Source organism: Scophthalmus maximus, chromosome 15 (genome assembly GCF_022379125.1).
Source record: "Scophthalmus maximus strain ysfricsl-2021 chromosome 15, ASM2237912v1, whole genome shotgun sequence".
In the NCBI taxonomy this organism is placed as follows: domain Eukaryota; kingdom Metazoa; phylum Chordata; class Actinopteri; order Pleuronectiformes; family Scophthalmidae; genus Scophthalmus; species Scophthalmus maximus.
In genome coordinates this window covers 8,008,095-8,029,806 of record NC_061529.1, presented here as the reverse complement: position 1 = coordinate 8,029,806, position 21,712 = coordinate 8,008,095, and the positions used below count along the sequence as shown (strand labels likewise).

The following is a 21,712-nucleotide window of genomic DNA, read 5'->3' as shown; positions in this document are numbered from 1 at the left end:
TGCCATGTCATTGATAATAAGTAATTCTTGATGTTCTTGACACTTTTAGTTTTACAGTGTTATTCCCCACTTCTGAAATATTAGTCTTATTAAATATCTCTTATAGTAGCTTTGGCTGACCAAAATAAGAAAACATACATTACACCGACAAATTCTCGCAAATACTTAATATGCCATAATATGTAGTGTATGGTACAAAAAATTTGAGTGTTGAACACAATGCTTAAGAACCTCCACTGAACAGGAAAGTAGCAGTAGTAATGTTGTCCTTTTTTTAACCTCAGATAAATGAAACCCTTTAGTGAATAATTTATCCACAACAACACAATGGGATAATTAAATGACTAAATACAAGAAGAAATAAACAAGTACATGAATAAATACATGTCATTTCAGCAGACTTGTTTATTTAACAAAAGTCATGAAAGAGCCTCTCTTAAATTTGTGGTGGGAGACACTACCTGACTGTGATTTGATGAAACCAACATAGTTGTTACAATACTTTCTTTGTCTACAACCCTAATTGCCACATTAACGCATAGTATTGCGATTCCTTAAACTATACTTGTGGCAGGGCACAGAACAAATAGCCTCAGACAAGAACCACTAGAGTCCTGTTAAGGAAGCTCCAGTAGTTCCCAACTCTCTCACCCACGCCTTTTTTGTAAGAGTGTGTGTGTGTGTGCGCGTGTGCGTAATGCCTTGAAGGATAGTGACTCAGTCCACACTACTGCGACATAGTGAGATGGGAGAAGCGAAGGTGGGGGGCAGTGCACTTTAAGCACTCATGATAGACTCGAGAAAAAGAGATACCCAAAACATTTACAGTTCAACACGACTGCTACTATATTTAACGCTATTGTCAGATGAATAAGCTAGAGCCTTCTCTATTTTATTAAAGCCTGTGTTCAAATATAGCTCATTATTATTGAATATTATTCAGCTTTTATGTTCTTTCTATTTAAAGTTTCCATATAGCGTACACAGTTAATTACCACCTTATCCATCTGTGGCTCTGAGCAAATTGCACCCTATATCTCTTAGCAACACTTCCAGAGGAGGAGGGGAGGGAGGGAGGGGTCATGCATGTCTCATTTGCTATACCCCGCTCAGTGGGAGTGTATGACTTAAGTATGAATGGTGCTGTATGGGAACTGGGGGTCTGCACAGTGGGAAGCCGTCTGTTGCATTCTTAAATTATGCAGCAACACAGATATAAAAGAAAGAGCTTTGGCTAGCAACATTTAATATGTTCCCGGCTGCCTGGCTGCCTCATAACAACATGCAGACTCCACACTAGTTCCACCCGACTGACACCAAAGAGCCAGAGAGTTTTAATTATCACTGTATATGAGATGAAAAATGGAAGGCAGTGCTCCTTCTGAATGCCTAACAAAGGGAAAGCTACAGCACTATCAATTAACAGTGCCTCCCTGCATTTGGTGATGGATTTTTGTGCCGTTTTAATGAGATCTTGAGAAAAGCGCATAGAGGAGTTCACATTTAAAATTAATTTGTTGGCAGTCTCTTATTTGTACCCTTGACTCATTCAAATCAGTACTGTCATCCAGGTTCGACCACAGTTCCTGCTGTTGTGTGCAAATTTTGCATTTTCTTAATCTGTGAAGTAACTGTTGATAAATTCAGACTGTTGTTCACACCTGGTGTACATTTTGGATTTCTCTCTCAGTGAGTATCTGAATGCATTACTGATCTGTCATCCTGGGAAGCAAGGTCATTCTACGTTTTTATTTTATTTGTCTTTTCAGGCTTAAAATGCAGATCAGCGTGATCGTCTTTGAGTCATCTGCTGATCGAAGATCTCATTACTGGGTCTAGAAATAGAGTCACCTCTAGTATTAGCCTGGGACCCCTCCAACTTCCTGTCTGTGTGTGTGCTGCTCACTTCAGTGCCACCTGCTAATTGTTCTTAAGCAGCATTGTTTAGCTGCACAACAGGATGCATAATAGATCCTAAAGAAACCTTTTATACAGTCAGGAGCAGTCATCGTCATCTATAGCTCCTGTAATCAAAGGTCATAATTATTTACAATATATTTTACTGGAAACACCATGTGCCCTCAGCTGACCAGAATTTGAGCATCTGCATGCTCTGATTCAATGGCAGAGATACAATTAAGGAAATTACTACCACAATCACAGTTTTCTCAACAATAACAACACAACCATCAGATTAAGATCAACTCTGCTCTATTAATCAATTCGTGGACAATAAATGACCATGAAACCATGATGGGAAGTGATCCAGATCAGATGAGAGGCTGAACCCACAAGTAGAGGAAACGTTCTATTAGCGGTTTGTTGCATTCAGTAGTTTGTTTGACGTCTCTGTCTGGGCTGCTGCACAAGCATGTAGGTCGCTCTTATAAACCAATCTTGTCACATCTTTGTTGCTCCCGAGGATTTTAGCTGTCTCTTAATGCTAAAACAAAAAAGTGAAGTGTTGAGATTGTTGACTAACTATGTTGTGCTCTCTGTCTCCAGATATGGCAGAGTAAACTATGTCCTAGCCAGAAGGCTGGAGCTCCTTGGAGAGGTGGGGAGGTTACAGGAGAGTTTGGATGTCCCGGGAGATGTTTCTTACACCTGTGAAACAGCTGGACACTTCTACCTCTACCAGGTAAGACTATAACAAGGAGTGTGTGTGTGTGTGTTTTTGTTATGTGCAGAGAAAAAGAAATGCAACATGTGATTGTTGAGTCATAGGCAATATTTGTGATTTTCCTCTTTGCAAAGAAATTTAGCAAAACAAACTTATTATTAGTCCTGATTGTGTTAATAGTTTGTCGCTCCTCTTAGTCCTACTTTTAAGCCACTAAGCGTCCTTGAAATGTGTTTATGGATATTTATATTGATTCAGAAGTGCAAGAGAAATTTAAGATGATCCAGTTGATGTTTTGCAGAATGATTCAGAATAGATTTTTCTGTATTGTCTGTCCTGTTCCTCATACGAATTCATGCCAATAAAATCCAGACAGTATTGAAGTTTCCATAAGACAGACTCGCTGCTCTTGCAATTTACTAGAAAGTGTCAACTCTCACAGTTTATTCCTCAGTCCTGATTATCACTGTCCTGTCAGGCTGCTGGGAAAAATGAACCTCTGCAGACAATTACTCACCTGCATTCTAATGCTACACTAGTAGGGATCTGTGTGCATGTGAGTGGGGAATTTCGTACTTTGTTTATATGACAGATTTTGTCACCATGATTGTGTCACGGAGTTGTGCTAAAGTGAATCTGTGACCTTGAGCAGAATTTTCCTTCTGATGAAAATGTATTTGTATGGAAACCTTGTATGTTTAGGTTCCGATGGTGGTCCTAATGGTCCGTAAAGACGGATACTTAACACACAATTAAGCGGAGTCCTCCAGCGGACTCATTAATGTTCTCCTTAAAGTTTTTTTTTTCACAAAGGTTTTTATAGAACTTTGCTGTCCTGCTGTTTGGTTGAAGCTTGTTTATTAGGAGCTCAGCGGGGGCACCTCTGAAAGAGTGAGGCGATCTGTTCTCATTTGCTCATTTGTGTTAAATGTGCTTTTAGAGGGGGTCAAATAATTATGAAGAAAATACAGCAAGCATCATTTAGGCTGGACAGAGCCATGCGAAACCCCTTGTGTGCTCATACAGCGTTTTGTTGAACATTAAACCTCCGTGATTTTCTAAATTTAAAAACAATTGTGATGCCAATGTACTTTGTTGTTAATATTTCAGCCTACAGTATATAATTTTAGCAGCATGCATGCATAATCAACCCATTAAACCTGCCAGTGAACTGATTGTTTCTTCTGCATTGCTTCACTGAGGCACCACCACTCGCCAAACCAAGCAGAGTATTTACAGTAGGCACAGGACACTGCTAAAGCACCTTAATATTTGCTTTCTCTGCCCATTGCAGGTGATATCTCGCTGGGAACAGTACATGAGCAAAGTCCGGCCTAAACAGGGCAAGAACGTGGAGGTGGAGGTCGTGGCTGCATGCTTTCCCTTCCACAAGTACTTCTCCAATGCCCCCCAGCCTGTGTTCAAGGGCCGGTCGTATGAAGAGGACATGGACATCGCAGAGGGCTGCTACCGCCACATCAAGAAAATATTTACCCAGCTGGAAGTAAGAACAACACACCCACATGCACGTGTGCGCACACACACACTCTCCCCCGCTGAGCAACAACCAGTAGGGATGTAAACATGTTACTTGAGTGCAATAAGGCGAGGCAATTTTATTTATAGACCATGGCAGTACTCTATTAATTGCCATGCTTTTGAATTGTGTTGTAATTAAACATGCTTTACACCACAATTCAGAGAAACGGGTAACGTGTACAAAAGCGCACATTAACACACAGTTTCCAGCCAATCAAAGGTAAACATGTCTCTTCCTTTTTTGACTCAAACACAGACACAGATTATAGCTGTATTTATTGTTGCTCACAGACTGTTTGCCAGCTGTGTGTCCAGGTGTTGAACATTCCCTCATGCACAAGTAACTGTGCCTTACTGGCCACTGTAGTGACAGGCTGTTGTAGATTAACAGTAATTGGTGAGACACTGTCACTTTGTGAATGCGTCTGCTCATGACCAGCTCTCCTGCCACTTTTAGTCATCACCTGTCTCTGTGCTTCAGTTGAAAGAGTGAATCATTATGTAAGATTCTTAACAGTGCTTGATGGAAAGATAAGCAACAAACAAAATTGCATTTTTACTCTGTCACTCTTTTTTCACACTCAAACTGGTGGCTGAAGATGTGTTATCATTCCTATATTTCTATATGGATAACAATAACATTACAGATTTATGGGAACACCGAGAAGGTCTCTGAAAAGCAATAAAGAAGTTATTGGCTGGAGGTAATATCCCAACACATGTGGTGACCTTGATTTATCTGGCTGGCCTCTGTATCACTGCATCACAGCACCTCTCCCTCCTCCCTTAGCCTCACCCATGCTGCAGTGAAATCTGCACCCATTAAGAGGTATTGCTGTCAGTAGCGCAGGGTAGGGGAAGCAACATCCTGCTGAACTTGCTTATCTGTCTGCCTTTTCAAATGTAAAAGCAGTTTAGAATAAGCTGTCATAGGAATATCCTCAGGATTTATTGCTAGACAGACAGGGACACAGTGTGCCTCCTGGGATTCTTCTCTATCAACATCTCCTGTTTCCTCCTCTGCAGTCCCACCACACCTTTACCGTTGGTTACCTTTCTCTCTCCCTCTCTCTCTCTCTCTCCCCTCTCATTGTCCCTGAATCCTTAACCTCTTGATTTCACCCTTCAACTGCTCTGGAGCCATGGGGGTTAAAAATAGATCTCATCAATATTTCATGTTTTGATTGGTTTAATATAGTGCTAAAATAGTAACACATCAAATATTCATGCCCCAGTGCTGTCCGAGTCTGTTTCTCCAATCCTCACTCCCCCTCTCTCCCTTTCCATCCTCTGTACAGTGAGTGTGGCAACCTGAAAATAGCCTGTTTTACCCATACCCCCCCTCAGCAGCGTGGTTTTCACACTGCCATGATTATAGGCTTTCCGAAGTGAACTGGCTGGTATTTTGGTAAAAATCAATTTTCCATTGCTGTATAAGCCATGTTAGACAATATGTGCTACGGTACTCCTCAAGTTGCAGCTATTGAACAGCAAACTATGCAGAGTATACTCTGTTCATAGGAGCCCTGTTTCTGGTTGGTTTCTGTAACACTTTTGAGATCTGATGATCAGATCACCCCCGAACAGGACTTGTCTCCCAATTAGAGTAGAGAGCAGAGGGATTATGTTAATTATATGATTTATTAGCATGCAGGGTAGGTTACCAGGCACCTTCCTCACCTTTTGTGGCTGTCTTTGGAAGTTTTCTGTGTTTAGTGATTTATAACTTATACCTTAACTTTTCTCTTCTCTGCCCTGAAAGGAGTTTAGGGCCTTTGAGCTGCTGAGGAGTGGACTGGACCGCTCCAAGTATCTGCTGGTGAAGGAAGCCAAAATCATCGCCATGACCTGCACACATGCTGCACTCAAACGTCATGACCTGGTGGAGCTGGGATTTAAGGTAGGCTCCTCTCAGCTGACACAATGACTTCACACCCTCTTTACACCTTCTATTTACTATCGTTACTTTTAAGTATTTGTGTTCAAGGTTTAATTGCTGATTCTCTTCATTAGTATGACAACATCCTGATGGAAGAAGCTGCCCAGATTCTGGAGATCGAGACCTTCATCCCTCTTTTGTTACAGGTAACCCTCTTATGACTTAGTCGTGAAACATTAACTTAATATGTGCACGATTAATGAATGAGATTGAGATCTACACCTATCCGCTGCCTGAAATGTCCCTGCCAAGCCTGAGGTACTGTAGTAAATTTCCACATTAAATTTTGTTTAATAGTTAACTCAAGACTCTGTTCTACTTCAACTGACTTTCCCTCTTAAGGTCTGACTGATGGGCTCCAACCACATTAATGGTGCTTGTCATTGGTAGTTGTGCCTAATTGTCCGAGATAGTGCCGATGTCTGTTTACAGATGAGATCGTTAAGCACATCAGCCCGTCCAACAACTTCGCTAGAGCTCCTCTCCATCTCTCTTCTCTAGTGAGCCATAGCCAGAGCCGTCTGCCAGGTTTACGTCACGGTTAAACTATTTATTCCTCTTCCTCCACTTCCCTCTCATTGTTCAGTCATTCATCTTTTTTATCAGTGATTTCAGTGACTACATCAGCTCTTGACTTACAATGCTGGGTGTATCAGATTTGTCTGAGGTCAAGACCCAAATAAACCATTTCTAATTAGAAAAATCGTGATGTGAAACCTGAGTAAACTAAGGGCTATTGTGGCACGTCATGCTTCACTGCCTTGCTCAACTTGAAAGGACCTGCGTGTACGATTTAGGGGGGAATTCAACATTCATTATTATATTAGAGTTTACATTACATTACATGCGTTTATATTCATCTGAATTTAAGAATGGTGTTTTTGTTAGCTTGGAATGAGCCATTCATATCTATTGGAAGTCTTCTTCCATGGAGGTGTGTTTGCTGTTGAGAGCGTGGTTCCTGAAAAAAATGCTAAGAGTGTAGCACAGGTGGTGAGCCTGTTCATTGGTGCATTACGCAAGCGAATTGTGAGTTGTGTTTTTTTTTCCTTTATTATTATTATTTTCATAATTGTCACTTCCTGTCTGGATAGACAAAAAAACAAATCCATACTCTGAAGAAAATGTGGTGGGTGAATGGAAAAAGTTCAGGACTTTCACATAGGATGCCCAGCTTCATCAACATTTATTGGTTATGTTTAGTCACCAATAAAACAGGATTGATCCTGCGTTCGTCAGAGGAAAGGGAATTCTGCACAACCAATTGCATTGTGACCTTTTGGCTGACTTATATTTTTTTTCAATATCGTCTATAACCATTTATTTTTCTCGGTTCTTCTCTTCATAGAACCCAGAGGATGGCTACAGCAGGCTGAAGCGTTGGATCATGATTGGAGACCACCACCAGTTGCCCCCTGTTATCAAGAACATGGCCTTCCAGAAGTACTCCAACATGGAACAGTCTCTCTTCACCAGATTTGTGCGCCTGGGAGTGCCCACCATAGATCTGGACGCACAGGGCCGTGCACGTGCGAGGTGGGTCGGCCTTGCAGAACACATTAATTGTCCGTTTTGAATTTACAATGGGTGCAGTGTGTTAATGGTTGGTGCTGTCCCCTCGTTTAAAGTGCACACAGTAACAACATTGTGTCATTGTCTCCCCTGTCCCCTCAGCCTGTGTAATCTGTACAACTGGCGCTACAAACACCTGGGGAACCTACCTCATGTCCAGCAACTGCCTGAGTTCCAGGTGCCCAACCCTGGGATAACCTTTGACTTCCAGCTAATTAATGTGGAGGACTTCAATGGGGTGGGGGAATCTGAGCCCAACCCTTACTTCTACCAGGTCAGTAGTCCACACTGCAGTACATAAATAAACACTCAGCACATCCATTATTTGAAAGGAATAGTACATACTTCAAACCTTTTTAATTTTAGAAATAAACAACCTAAAGTAAAATTATTACACAGCAACATGAATATCCTCTGAAATTTGTCATTTTCTGAAACGTAAAACCATTCATCTTTTGTGAAAACAAACTAAAACAAAGCTGAAATTGAATACTAAGAGTAGAAATTGGATAAGTGTTAGGATAACTGTGAAAACCTGGTATTTAACAGCAGTATTCAGTATATCTCCAGCACACAGTTATACGCACAATGTCGGAACAGCAGAAATGTTTCTTGTTACAGAATGTGTGGCAGTTTCCAAACACAATTTATATACTCCTTTGCACAGATACACACTCATGCACATTTAGTTCCATCAGAGCAGAGAACCATATTCCTCCCTAGCCTCCATTTCCTCTGAATTGGTTGCTACACAGCACTTCATACATTTTTAAATTCTAATGGTTTAGCTACCAGTCCATATAATATATTCATAACATCGCTTGGTGTGCAGCTAACACTGGCTGTCCAGCACAGACCAGATTGTGTTTCATGACATTGCTGAAACACCTCAGACTGCGTGTAGGGGTGGGGACTTTTGGGGTGTGTAAACATTTTTTTAAACACATTTTTCAAATTTAACAGTAAAACTACCATGTAAACATTAACAATCAAAACTAGTTACTTGACTAAACCATGTTAGTTAGATAATTTTGTATAATAAACACATCAGAGCTAGAAGTCAACACAAATCCTGAAGCTATAGATTTCAGGTAAAGGGTTATTTTGTCTAATTATAAAAAATATGTGACAAATAGAAAATGTATCAATTGAGATGCTAGTTTGTTTGTAAGCTGACTGGCCAAAGAATGTATCACAGTGCGTCATGTTGGTGCAGCACTGAACATTGTGCACGCTAATGGCTGTGAAGCGTTTTGTTCTTAAATCCAGACCATGTGAACTTCTCGAGGCTCCCGGTCACATGAACCTCTACTCCATTTGCCTGTTTCCATTTTCTGCCTCCTCAGCGGCATTGCCAGTAGCACTCACTATGTCTGACGCACACACAAACTTGTACTTCTATTGCTGTGAGGACAGTCATTGACAGAATTCATTCACCAGCCCCTCACAACTAGACTCCTAACCTTAACCCTCACCCTAACCTAGTCATATTTTCTTACCAGTCTTAACCCTCAAACTCCATTGAAGCTGTATCAGAGAGTGTGGACCAGCTAAAATGTTCTCAGTCCATAAGGTCTTTAACTCAAGTGCATACACACACACACACACACACACACACACACACACACACACACACACACTTTACTAGGAACCAGAGGGGATAAATTGGACTCTAGAGAAGTAATTGTATCCAGTGCTTGCTGAATGCCTGTCACAGCTGAACAAACACAGCACAAACCCCTGTTTTACACCTACACAGGAACTGACACACACGTGGGCACACAAACAATCCACAGTCCAAAGGTCTGTTTTTGCTCCTTCGGCTCATTTGCTAAAGCACTTTCCATATTGAGTCTCAGCCCATTCACAGTACTTCCCAAGCTGTCAAATGGGTCTTACAGGGTGGATGCTTATCTAAATCCACATCTTCTGCTGTTAGGAAAAAGCCTTTACTCAGCCACTAGGCTTGCCAGTCTTGCCTTTTCTGCTTCGCAAGCTACATTTGAAATCGCTTAAGAGCAAATGGCACGGTGGGTGTCAATCATAGGTAGTTTAGATTTATATGTATTTATTTACCTTTTTTTTGTTGGTATCTCCTTCACCTTCCGTTTCTCTCTCTCCCCGTTTCATCTCTTCATCCTCCACAGTCTTCGCCTTGCCTCGGTCTACTGGCTCAAACTCAAACGGGTTGGGTCTGACCTCGTTGTCATGGTTACCGAGTTCTCTGGGGTGTTAGGGCATTAGATCACATTTATGTTAAACATGCACATGAGGTAGGGAAAGCTGGAAATGCCAGCCAGATGTCTACTTAGATATTACTCCGTGTGTGCGTGAGTGTGAGCGAGAGAGACTCATGCATATGTATATGGTTCTCATAACCAATCAAACTGTTTTGAATACAGTCAGATTCTTAACTAAAACTAGTTGTTTACCTTGATCTTAGTTCTTAAATGGAGTGGTGTCTTTACTGCCTTGATATTTTGTTCTTGGTGGGATTGGTGAAGCGTGATGTCGGAACTTGGCACAACAGTAAGGGAACGGCCAGGTAGAACACTGAATACATGTGGGCAGATCAATCACCTTGTCACTGAAATGCAGATAATGTTGAAGCATCATATTGTTTTCAACATTTTGTAGATGATTTTCAATATATCCTGTTTAAAACAGCAGTAACTCCTACCTGACGTTTACTGCCAAACCTGAGTGAAGAATTGAAATGGTGTGGTTATTAAGAATATGAATTCATGCCATTTTGAGACAGGTAATGGATCAGGAATAACAAAGGCTGTCACTGTTTTTGATGTGTTGACTCCAGTGCAGCTGGGCAGGAACAGTTGATGAAGCTGCATAAATTATTATCGAAGATGTGAGGCTGCAGTCCAGGCTTAATTGAAACTGCATGAATAATGCAAACTGTTGCCCTCTTTTTTTCCTTTTTTTGGTCACCTTTGAAGGGCAGAGTATAGCCTTGGAGCCAGAATACACATGCTGAGGAATTTGTTGATTGTAATGTACATGCATGTTTGCACGTTACCATGTTTAGTGTATTTTAATATAAATATATATTTTTTTTTATAGTACTGTTGCTCCCGTGATACTTTTAACATTTTTTACAACTTGCAGTAGCTATTTTGAAAAATTGTGGCTTTCCCAGTGCACATGTAAGTACAGTGATTTTTGGTATGATTTTGAGTAATGAAATTGTTTGATGATGCAGCCTTTTGTCACACTACTGATATTCCCCTCTTAATGAATATCAAAGCGACAGTAGAAATTTGCCATTCACACACTCTGTGCCACTATGTAGGGGTTCTAGAATGGGACATTTTGTCCCAGACTGCCTAGTGGTGGCGTTGAGCTCTGTCTGAGGCAATTAATTCCAGCCCAAATCAGACGGCTACTCATGCATCAGTGAGCCGGCTTTCATCTGGCTGGAAAGTTAAACACTTGACAGGCGAGATAGGGCAAGAGAAAGATGTTACAGGAGAATGTGAAGAGCAAGGTGTTAAACACGGCAGACAGGCAGCCTTGGATGTGCGGTTAGGAAGAGAAACCCATGTTTATCCAATATAATAATGTAAATCTTATCCTCTTCCCTTTTTCCTTTCTCCTGTGAAGAACCTGGGGGAGGCAGAGTATACTGTGGCTCTGTACATGTACATGCGTCTCCTGGGCTACCCGGCTGACCGCATCAGCATCCTCACCACCTACAATGGGCAGAAACACCTGATCAGAGATGTCATCAACCAACGCTGTGCTGGCAACCCCTTCTTCGCACAGCCTAACAAGGTGAGGACACACGCACCACTTCACACAGCTGCATGCATGAAGTAGGACGCAGTCCATTCTAACAAGTATTTCCTCATGAAAAAATGATCTTTCAAGTATTCAGTCCTGTTCTGTGTAATCTCTCTACCACATATACGACATGTACATATTTCACCAGTCGTGTAGCACAGAAACACCCGATGCTTTCACAGTGCACACTCCTAAAGGTAACACCTTTTTTTCCTCCTCTGTCCGGAAGGAATCCACAGTCCCAACAGACGTGTTTTCACTCAATATATTATATATGTGTGTTGTCAGACTAGTTAAGTGGGGACATACTGTACGTACCTAATGCACATGACACACACATGAACACAGTTTCTTCACACCTCTAGATGTCAGCTGCTATCAATTCACCAGCCACTTATTCTCTGTTACAGTGAAGGAGAAATTCACAGCTCTCAGTTCTCACAAGGCTTTTTTCTGTTTCTGCCAACTGTTGCCACAAACACACACTTGTTCTCTTTAAGTACATTAACGCAAATTCAATATTGTTTACATTTCAGTAGATTTTTACATTCTAACTGCAACATTTTACAAAGTAAAACACACCAATCTTTGAAATTGAACGAATCTAAATTAATTAAACTTCCACAGGATAGAAAGCAAAGCAAAAAAAAAAATTCATCATGGAATTCATTGTCCAGCTTCATCAAATCATGAGACCGTTAAGGCTGCTGCAGGTCATGAGACCCAAATAGAGCAGGACACTGCTGTGCCCTCTCTCAGCAACAGTGTGCATACCAGCCAATTGCATACCTCTGTAAATCCAACTCACTGAGGTGTTTGTGAGCGTGCGTGCGCAGGAAATTGTTTAAAGAGTCTGAATGCTTAGAGAGTGGGCGTAAACTCTGAGCTGTGTTCATCCCTGAAGGATCCCTGTGGAGTTGTCTTCATCCAGCCCACATTATTCCCCTGAACTTATTTTCCTTCCTTTATACTGCATTAAGTCAGTAAAGCGCTGGCACAGTTTCCCATCCCCGTTCTGTTTGTACTGCCAAATGCTTTTACCCGCTAGCCTCAGGTTATGCTTTTCCTCTCTCTTCATTCTTTTCCCCCCCTTCCCACATTCTCTCACCTTTCTTTGGTCCCTGTTTTTCAGGCCTTTCACAGACTTAACAATGTCACAGACTATTTATGCAGTCCAGAGTAAAAGCAACACTACACCCATCATTTGTAGTTTCATTGTGTCATAGTGACGCAGGGTCAGTGTGTTGTTTTTACTGTGTCTTGTATAGTGTGAGCGATAAAGCAAGGTGATTCCCCACACTGGTAAATGTAATTGTAGTGTGACATGTCGATATGACTGTTAATATTCTGTTGGGGGTTTTATCTTTTGAGAATTTTATGTAAAATCATTTTTGTTATTTAATAAATTGACAACAGATATAATGAAATGACTAACATTGCACCAGTCCATCTTTCAGTATTTAGTTTGGTAATACTCAGCTCTAAGCCAATTAATTACTAGTGGAACATAAATTATTAGTATGTAATTATACAGTTTTCCTTACTATTTGGCAGTCTAAGGCACAGATGAATGGGATGTAACATGCTTTGTTTGTTTGACTTTTCATGTTATTTGTTGAGAGTTATATGAATATGGAATATCACCAGATTTATCTTTTTAATGTATGAAGGTACACACAAGAGCTATTTGCTATTCATTGATTGTCTAATAAGAAGGTAGGGGAGAAAATCGCATGTGATAAGATATTGTTGTTTTGAATTAAAGGTGCGTTCTTCAACTTGCAGGGTTGGAGTGTATAATGATCCCTCCTATTGTTGTGTCTGTGTTTTGTAATGTACAGCCCCAGCTTGTTGCTTGGTCCTCAAGTGTATCCTCTGTTCTGACATCTAGCCAGAAACTTTGCTTGGTCATGTTAGATGCCCCTCAAAGTTGAAGACAGAAAGCATTATTCCGTGTGCTCGTGGCCTCAGTCAGTAATGCATGCCCAGCAATAAAGTGACAGGCGTGACAGGCTGTTAGATTTGCTGAGAGGGAGAGGGATGACAAAGAAGAAGGGACTCTTGTGGGAAAATGCTGAGCAGCTGAAAGGTCATGACAAAGCATCGGGTCCGGTGTGACAATGTGTCACTGTGGCTAAAACCATGCAAATGTCAACAACCAGTACTCTTTGCTGTCATGACTTAGATTAAGGGAGGCCAGTTAGCACCAGTCAGTCTCAAACTCAAATGAACACACTGAATACCTAACTCAGCAGTTGGCAAAAACATGGATTCAGTTATACACCAATATATTCGCATTCAGGATGTTTTATTTAGTTTACCGTTAGTCCATTTAAGTTGCCTTGATTTGGGGTTTGTATTTTAAACCCTTGCACAGATTTATTCATCCAGGTCACTAACCAAAACATGATTGCATAAATGCAATATGCATTAAGAGTCATTACATATGTTATCCCCACACAAGTCTCCGCCCAGAGACCAAACAATGTATCTACAGTTGAGAAGAAATTAATTATACACACACACAGACACACACACAGCCTATCCGTTCAGTGGAATTCCATCATTTTCTGAGAGTAGGAACTTTGATAACGACATAAACAAAAGAAAGTTGGCCTGAACTGGGATGTGTTACAATTAGATGCTGGCATAGAAACATGTCTTCTAAAATTGTCCCAGCATACCTTTTTCTTGACAGATATGAAATCATGTGTGCCTGAAAAATGTAATGATCCAGCAGTCTGACTCGTGTACATGTCAGTGTGCAATGCGTGAATGTGTGTATGCGCGCATGCGTGTCCTTGTATCCACAGAATTGCATGTGCCACAATGACATGACCTCTGTAATTCACTCCCTGGACGATTTCTCATAAATAACTAACACCATGCAAAATGCTACGCCTTGGGGAAGATTCTCTATCCGGGCTTCGTTGTCGCTGTCTGTGGGCGAACAATAACCCCTCTGACTCTCTGATCCCTCATCCCTTCTCTGCAAAACAAGTTGCACTGTTTCTGTTGAAACCAATGCGGTTATAGTCTCGTAAACCCAGTCTATATAATCCATAGTCGGTAAAGGTTCTGCTGGAGGTTGCCTGTGTATGCCACATTTGTGTTGACACGTGCATTGACTTTCACATAAAACACTTGACGTGAACATGCAGCGCTCGACGCCTCATGCTATTGTAAAAGCGACATATTGTTGCCTCTAGTGCTGCACTTGTTCTGCATAGCAACAGAGACCGACATAAATATTGTCGTATTTACCTCGTTACCCTCTTTCACACATTCATACTCACTTGAAGGTTTCAGCAATTGAAGTTCCAGGATCACGGCGAGTTGAGGGTGGTTACTACAACCACAGGATGTTTTATTTAGCACGGATGGTTCATGTGTTGGTTGCTGTTGTCCTGGGGTCTCATTTATAAACGTGGCGTACGCACAAAACGGGGCTGGAAACGTGCGTACGCCACTTCCCAAGCAAAGGTGGTGATCTATAAAAAACAAACTTGACGGGAGAATGTGCACACCTTTAGCAAACTCTGACCCGTACGCACGTTCTTGAGACAAGGGGAATAAGCGACACAGATGGTGAGGTAGTGAACTGAAGTCAGATTGTAGAAAGTAAATGTGAGAAGAGCGATTGACGCCTCACACACAGCGCTCGGAATTCTTTTTTCTCACTCCGGTGACCAACTCCTTTTACTTCCTCAACAGCGGCACAACACAGAGAAACTTCCCCTTTGCCCTGAGAAACTGCAGCATTTAGACAGACTGCAAATTCACTACTGCAACTCTGTTTCTTCGGACCTCCTTGTTTTCCGGGCGTCCACCTCCCTACAGCCGAGTCTATGTCAGTGTCTGAGAAGTGACGTTTTTTTTTTTCTTTTTCTCACCCGTCGGAACGAAAGAACAATTGGATGCCAGGGCCATTAATATATACGGATAAGCATTCATGAGGTGATTTGCATTGACTATTTATGGTTAAAATGGGCGTGTACGAGGCGGAATATGAGGCTGATTCACGTATGCACACTTGTAGGGGATCTGTGATTTATAAAGGGAGAATTGCACACAGGTGTGCGTACGCACGGTTTTATAAGTGAATATTTTTCGGCGTACGCCATTTTGGGCTTTTGGGCGCACGTACGCTTTTAGTAAGGATCCTACTCTCAGTTTTATAAATGAGACCCCTGGGCTTGTGTGGCTTCTTGGAGGTAGCCGATGTCCTATTGATCCACTCTAGTATAGATCTCTAGAGGAAACGCCAACCTCTTTCTGCTTGGCTTTGGGTTTCTCTGCATGTACCCTATATAACCTGATAGTAGTAATGTCTGTACAACAGCAAAGGACTTCTCACTTGTTTATTTTTATTTGTTTTTGTAACCTGTAGTCTCACGCTCCTTATCTTCAGGAAGTTCAATCTAACAGCATTCTTTCTAGCTTGACTGCTAATGCCATTACGAAGAAGGAGGAGATTCTTGTTCTCCGAGTGGGTTTTTCCTTTTTTTTTTTATTCCCATATCACTTTTTTTGTTTCGTAATGTTACTTGACTTTAAAGCACAAGACTCTCTCTTATTATGTAATTAGCCTATAGCTTTATGTTAAGACCATTCATTTTATGTAGCCCTGACTCTGTAAATCGAAAATAAAAACAATGCGAGAACACAACAATGTGAGTGCAGTTTGTAGACATCCCTCGTTAACACCTTAAGAGACGTGCTAGCGGGTGGCGCTGGAACTCCACAGTTTTGGCCTAGTGATTAGTGCGTTGGACTTCCATACCAAAGGTTGTGGGTTTTTTGCCCAGCCAGAGCAGTAAAATCACGACAACAACAAATAGAGAGACGAGCTCTCTCCAAAATCGCTTACTGCCCCTTTAAGCCTTAGCTGTGGTTACTATGGAGAGGATTTTTTTTTTTTAATCCTGTGTGATAGAGTTTTAAGGTCAGTGATTGGATGTTCCTTTCTGAAATACACCTTGGGAGCTGAAGTTTCCAGATATTGTGTTACCTATTTGTTCATCATGTGTGCCCATGATGTGATTTTGAGTTTCATACCAGTCCAGGATGTAGAAATGCTCCAATGTCATGCGAGTCCCATTTTTTCTTTCGGAAAACAAAATTTCTGAAGCCTAGGGCATCCCAAGTAGCTCCTTCAACTCTGCAACTCTATTAAAGATTGACAAGAAGGGCTGCTACCAAAACCAGTTAAGGGTTTTGATGTGGCTGATAGGTGTTATGTACTATGAGTTTGGTTTTTACTGGTTTGCGTCTACTTTAACTGATGTTGTATCAAGTTTCATGTGTAAGTGCAGTATGTTGTCTTTTATTATGTAAGGTGTGACAGCGCCAAGTCAACAGCTCTGTTCTTCTTGTACTATGGAAATAAGTACGCTTCTCAGCAAGACAGGATTACCATGTTATGAAAGCAAATTGGCTGACATAAATGTTTTCTTGCTTTTTAAAATAAAATCCCTCAGAGAGCCACTTTTCCTCCATTTGCTGTCTCCCTGAAATAAGCTTGGATCCAGTCAAGCAGCGTTGCCCCCAGTACCTTGGCCCTGGGTCTCATGGGCCCAGGTAAGAGGCTAGTGTCGGCAAATGCCCTCTAAGCCGCCTTAGCCCTGCTGGCTGCCCGTGTGGCCCACAGCGATAACAGCAGTAACAAGAAAACACAGGCAATGGAGCGCATCTCAGAAATAAATGGGAAAAGAAAAAGAATTTAAGACGGAAATCTGTCGCGCTCAGGTTTCTAAACATTTGAGCTAAAATCCAAACACTTTATACACTCTCCAAAATACATGCTGCCATAGCTTAGTCAGCATATATGATGTATTGTGTATGTGTGTACTTTGTGTTCAACTGTGAATATCTTTGTGTGTCCATGCAGGTGACAACAGTGGACAGGTTCCAGGGTCAGCAAAATGACTACATCATCCTCTCACTGGTCCGCACCAAAGCTGTGGGACATCTGAGGTAATGACTTCAATGCATGCCAAGCAGAAGAAAAAAATACGTACAGTACCTGAACCAAAATAGACACATTCAACAGCTATTCATACCACAAATAAACTTGTGTACTAAGAACCACACCTAAGATACACATCCTCCAGGAACACAGCGCAACATAAATGTAGACGCTAAACTCTCCTGAGACAGCTGCTCTCGGGAGGCGTTAAATCTTTGTAAGATGTGGCTTCAGAAAAAACAAAACAATAACTCTGCGACTGTCTTGAACTATGCATGAGCTTAACTTGAAGCAGGGGCGTCAAAGGGCGCTTCAGGACAAGGATCATGTCTGTGGAACTAACTGTACCTTTTGTCCTGGTTAAGAGGAGCTATTGTGCGCTTATGATTGGGTTGAGAATATCAAACAAAGAGCTCTGTTCTGATTAAAGGCAAAACCATATAACAGTGATTAAGATGCATGATGGTTCACCAAGCTGCGGCAGTAGGTTTTTTTATTTTTCATTCCACATCCCGTGGCTCTCTGCTTAACTGTTCTCCCCTGCTGGCCTCCCCTCTACATATTCTTCAACTCGTTCTTCCTTATCTCTCTGCACCCTGTTCTTCTTGCTGCCGCCTCCTTCTTCATTTCCCTGAATTGATTTGTAGTGAAATGGACTTTCACTCCTCAGCTGCCATGAGATCCCAATGAGCTCTTCACACTTAATTCGCTGCATGTTTTAATACCAGACAATTGAGGCTGAATCCTTCCGCAGTGCTTAAGCCAGCCTTGCTGGCCTCTGGCTGTGATGTACTGTAGCTGCCCGTCATCCTTCCTCACGTTGGACAGTCTGCAAATTGGAACCCCAGTGTGAATACTAACTCATTCCTTTTCTAGCTAAATTCACACACACACACACTACCCATGAGCATGGTCAGATGTAGCTGGCGGGGAAAACACTTCTGCTATCTAGATAAAGCGGTGACTTGGTGTTGCTGGGACTGAGAAGTGCAGCGGGCCTAAAGTGGTAGTTTGTCTTGCTACTCCTCTCTGCATTTCCTCTTGGCATCATTCATTTGATCTTGTATTGCACTAAATATTACACGTGCAAATGTGCACATTCAAATGCATTCCTTTAACAATTTGCTTATTTATTTATTTTTGCTATTATTCAATTATGGCAAGTAGAATAGTACTTGAGTTTCTATACTCATTGATACATGACCGGTCCTGAGAATCTAGTTTTGTAATTGGCAAATTCCTGTCTTTTAAACATAGATAGGACTGCCCAAGACCTATAAAACCAGTATGCTTCCTCTTAAATAACAGAGCAATTGAAAAAAACACTTTTTTCATAGTGTTGCTTCGACCTATTATTCATTCATATGCATTTCTCCCTACCTCTTCTGAATGTGCAGTTCAGTGGTTTGGAGAGAAGCAGTGATTCATGGGGAATTCTTTTGCTGTCCATTGTGTTTTCCACATTCTGGTATCACCGTGCTATACCACTGACTTTTACCTCCTCCTGCTGCATCTGTCCTCGTGGCAATCTGTTGCCGTGACAACCACAGGGGACACGGCTGAACATATGATGAGCTGACCCTTGCTTTGACAGGAGAGGCATTCCTGCTGATACACACAGACACGCTCACATGTAGGAGCACACTCCTTGACAAGGAAGCACAGATCCAGACACGCTCTGACATGTACACACACACACACACACACACACACACACACACACACACACACACACGCACATTTTGCCCTGCCATGTCACAGCACAGCCCAGGTGGGTGTTATTCAGTTGTGCCATGTCCACGAGCTATCATGCCTCATGATTGGTTCATCTCTCCTAGAGCTCTGTGCTCATTGGTTCTAGGTTGTTGTAGTTTGTCTCCGTGGAAATGTGGTGCTTTGAAGTTTTTCCTCCACACCATGCAGTCTCTCTCACTCACAAATGTGCAGTAATCCTCTCATAAACCTACAGGTTGCACACGTTAACTCAGTCCTAAACACTGCACAATGGTTTCCATAAGCCTTATTTTCCTCCACTTACATATTCATGGAAGTCATCATCCATATTGCAAGAATTAATCCGCTTAATCTCATGAAGTGCTAGGGTTGACTCCATGTTCCACTTTTTTTGGGCGTACTGTATGTGTTGCCATGCATTTATAAGTACATCTGCACAAGCATGTGTGAAAAATTCCACATCAAATCTGAGACTGTTTTCAACAGAGGTGCTCGAGTAAAGCCAAACACTCACTCCCCCTCAAATGCTCTTCTATCCTCCAGGCTCCGTTGTCCTCCATAACTCAACATGGCTTTTTTTTCTCACAGTTTAGATTTACGGGCAATCTTAATGGTCATGCATCACACTGCTCCATTAGGTGGTCCAAACAAACACCTAAAACACACAATACAAAGATGTATTACCAACTGAAAGGTTGACAGGTGCCCTCTTTTTTATATTGTTTCAATTTTGTGTGATGGCACATGCTGTCTGCCTATCTTCCTGAATGTGTGTTATCTGCAACCTATGCAGTACGAAATAGCACAAGACGCGGAAACGTAGTTGGGTAATAATTTTCGTACACAACAGGTTGTATCTTCACTTTTGGTCTTACCTTTTGCCGTTGTATATTTTTCCCACTTGTTTAACTTATTGACATTTAGTAGCATTCCTCAACAGTAGGGCAGATAAACAACCACTTTGGGTTTGAGCCAAGCAGGTTGACTCCTCTGTCTCTAATCTCTTAATACTACTGGCATGATGATGATGACGATGGCAAGAGAAAGTAACCTATCAGCCCCCTCCTGCACCATCCCACCTCTCCCTCTCCTTGTCTGATGTTTATCCCCATCCTTTGCCTCCCATTTCTTTATTTCTCCCTTGGCTTCCATCTTTGTGCCCATTACCTATTGCTGCTTATCCTTCACTAAACCTCTCTCCTCCTACACCACTGCCTTTTCCTTCCCTTACAGTCGTACACTTGATTCTTCCGCTTTTTATCCTGTTACTTCAGTCCCCCCTCCTTACATATTTCTTCCCCTCTTACAATTTCACACTTGCTTCTCCCACCTTTGCTACTTCTCTTTGATTTTTCCCCCCGACTCGTGTCACACCAATTTCCAACTTTTTCTTCTTTTTTTCTCCACAGGGATGTGAGGCGTCTGGTGGTTGCCATGTCAAGAGCCAGACTGGGTCTGTACATCTTTGCCCGTGTGTCACTGTTCCAGAACTGCTTCGAGCTGACTCCCGCCTTCAACCAGCTCACTGCCAGACCTCTGCAGCTGCACATCCGACCACACGAGTACTACAGCCAGGAACAGCCTGTATGTTAACACACATGCATGCACACGGCAGTTTCTTGAAGGGAAATAATCTTCCACTCGATTGGATTTGGTTGATTATGAGGTTCTCAAGCTTCCGATTTGCAGATAAAAAGCAAGCTTAATTTCTTCACCAGTGGCCATTTCCGTAAAACAGTTGCCCTCTCCAGCACCCCACCATGTCACTGCTGCCACGGCCCTCTGTCTAATCCTGCCTCTATATTCTGAATGGCATCCCCATTCCCCATGGTCCTCTCTGGTCCCTCGTCTTACTGCAGCTTTACCCATATGCCCTGGTCTGTTAACAGCATTCTACAGGGGCTATCTGCAGGCATGGGAAACACGGGGGCCCTGGCTATAATTAAACCCCAAAGGTCAGAAGGCAAAACCACTCTCCCAAATCCCACCAGGCCACTATAAGACGACTGTTGTCTGGTCACAGTGTCTCACTGACTGGCGTGTGTGGCAACAGAGGTGTCTAAAATACCCCCATAGCCTGTGACACTTCTTCTGACTCTAGAGTGTTCATTCCCGTGGGGGACAGCTGTTTCGGGCACACACATGTGGCCGCTGCTTAGCCCGTCTATCTGAAGTCAGTCAACCCCCTGCTGCTTACACGCAGATGCAAATCAAAGTCCGATTTCGTCTGGTTAACACTCAACCAGAACTGTCACAGGCTGCTTAACAGTGCTGATTCAGAGGCAGTTATAAAAAAATAAATAAATAAAGGACAACACTGCCGCTCAATGTTCCATATGGATACATACATATTTACAGCGCGATTAGAGAGTCCAGGACAGCCGGTGAATGTTTTCACTGACGGGTTTTACTGCAATAAAATCACACACGGTTAAGTTTTACAGTACTGGAGCCATCAGTGCATTCAAATTGACATGATGCCCAACGGGCCTCTGTGAGCATCACCCCTGTATTTAGGAGGAAACAGCCCAGTCGATTG

The 21,712-nt window shown here is 42.1% G+C and overlaps 1 protein-coding gene across 5 annotated transcripts in view; it reads left to right on the top strand.

The window, feature by feature from the left end:
- Nucleotides 1–21,712, top strand: part of aqr (aquarius intron-binding spliceosomal factor) — a 48,938-nt gene that overhangs the window by 22,281 nt on the left and 4,945 nt on the right. For all 5 annotated transcript variants that reach the window (XM_047337650.1, XM_047337647.1, XM_035610109.2 and 2 more), the window contains exons 26-34: nucleotides 2,506–2,641; nucleotides 3,918–4,127; nucleotides 5,925–6,062; nucleotides 6,176–6,247; nucleotides 7,450–7,637; nucleotides 7,776–7,947; nucleotides 11,292–11,462; nucleotides 17,362–17,447; nucleotides 20,583–20,757. In XM_047337650.1, the coding sequence (XP_047193606.1) occupies nucleotides 2,506–2,641; nucleotides 3,918–4,127; nucleotides 5,925–6,062; nucleotides 6,176–6,247; nucleotides 7,450–7,637; nucleotides 7,776–7,947; nucleotides 11,292–11,462; nucleotides 17,362–17,447; nucleotides 20,583–20,757 (1,348 nt within the window). The remainder of the gene's footprint in view (nucleotides 1–2,505; nucleotides 2,642–3,917; nucleotides 4,128–5,924; nucleotides 6,063–6,175; nucleotides 6,248–7,449; nucleotides 7,638–7,775; nucleotides 7,948–11,291; nucleotides 11,463–17,361; nucleotides 17,448–20,582; nucleotides 20,758–21,712) is intronic.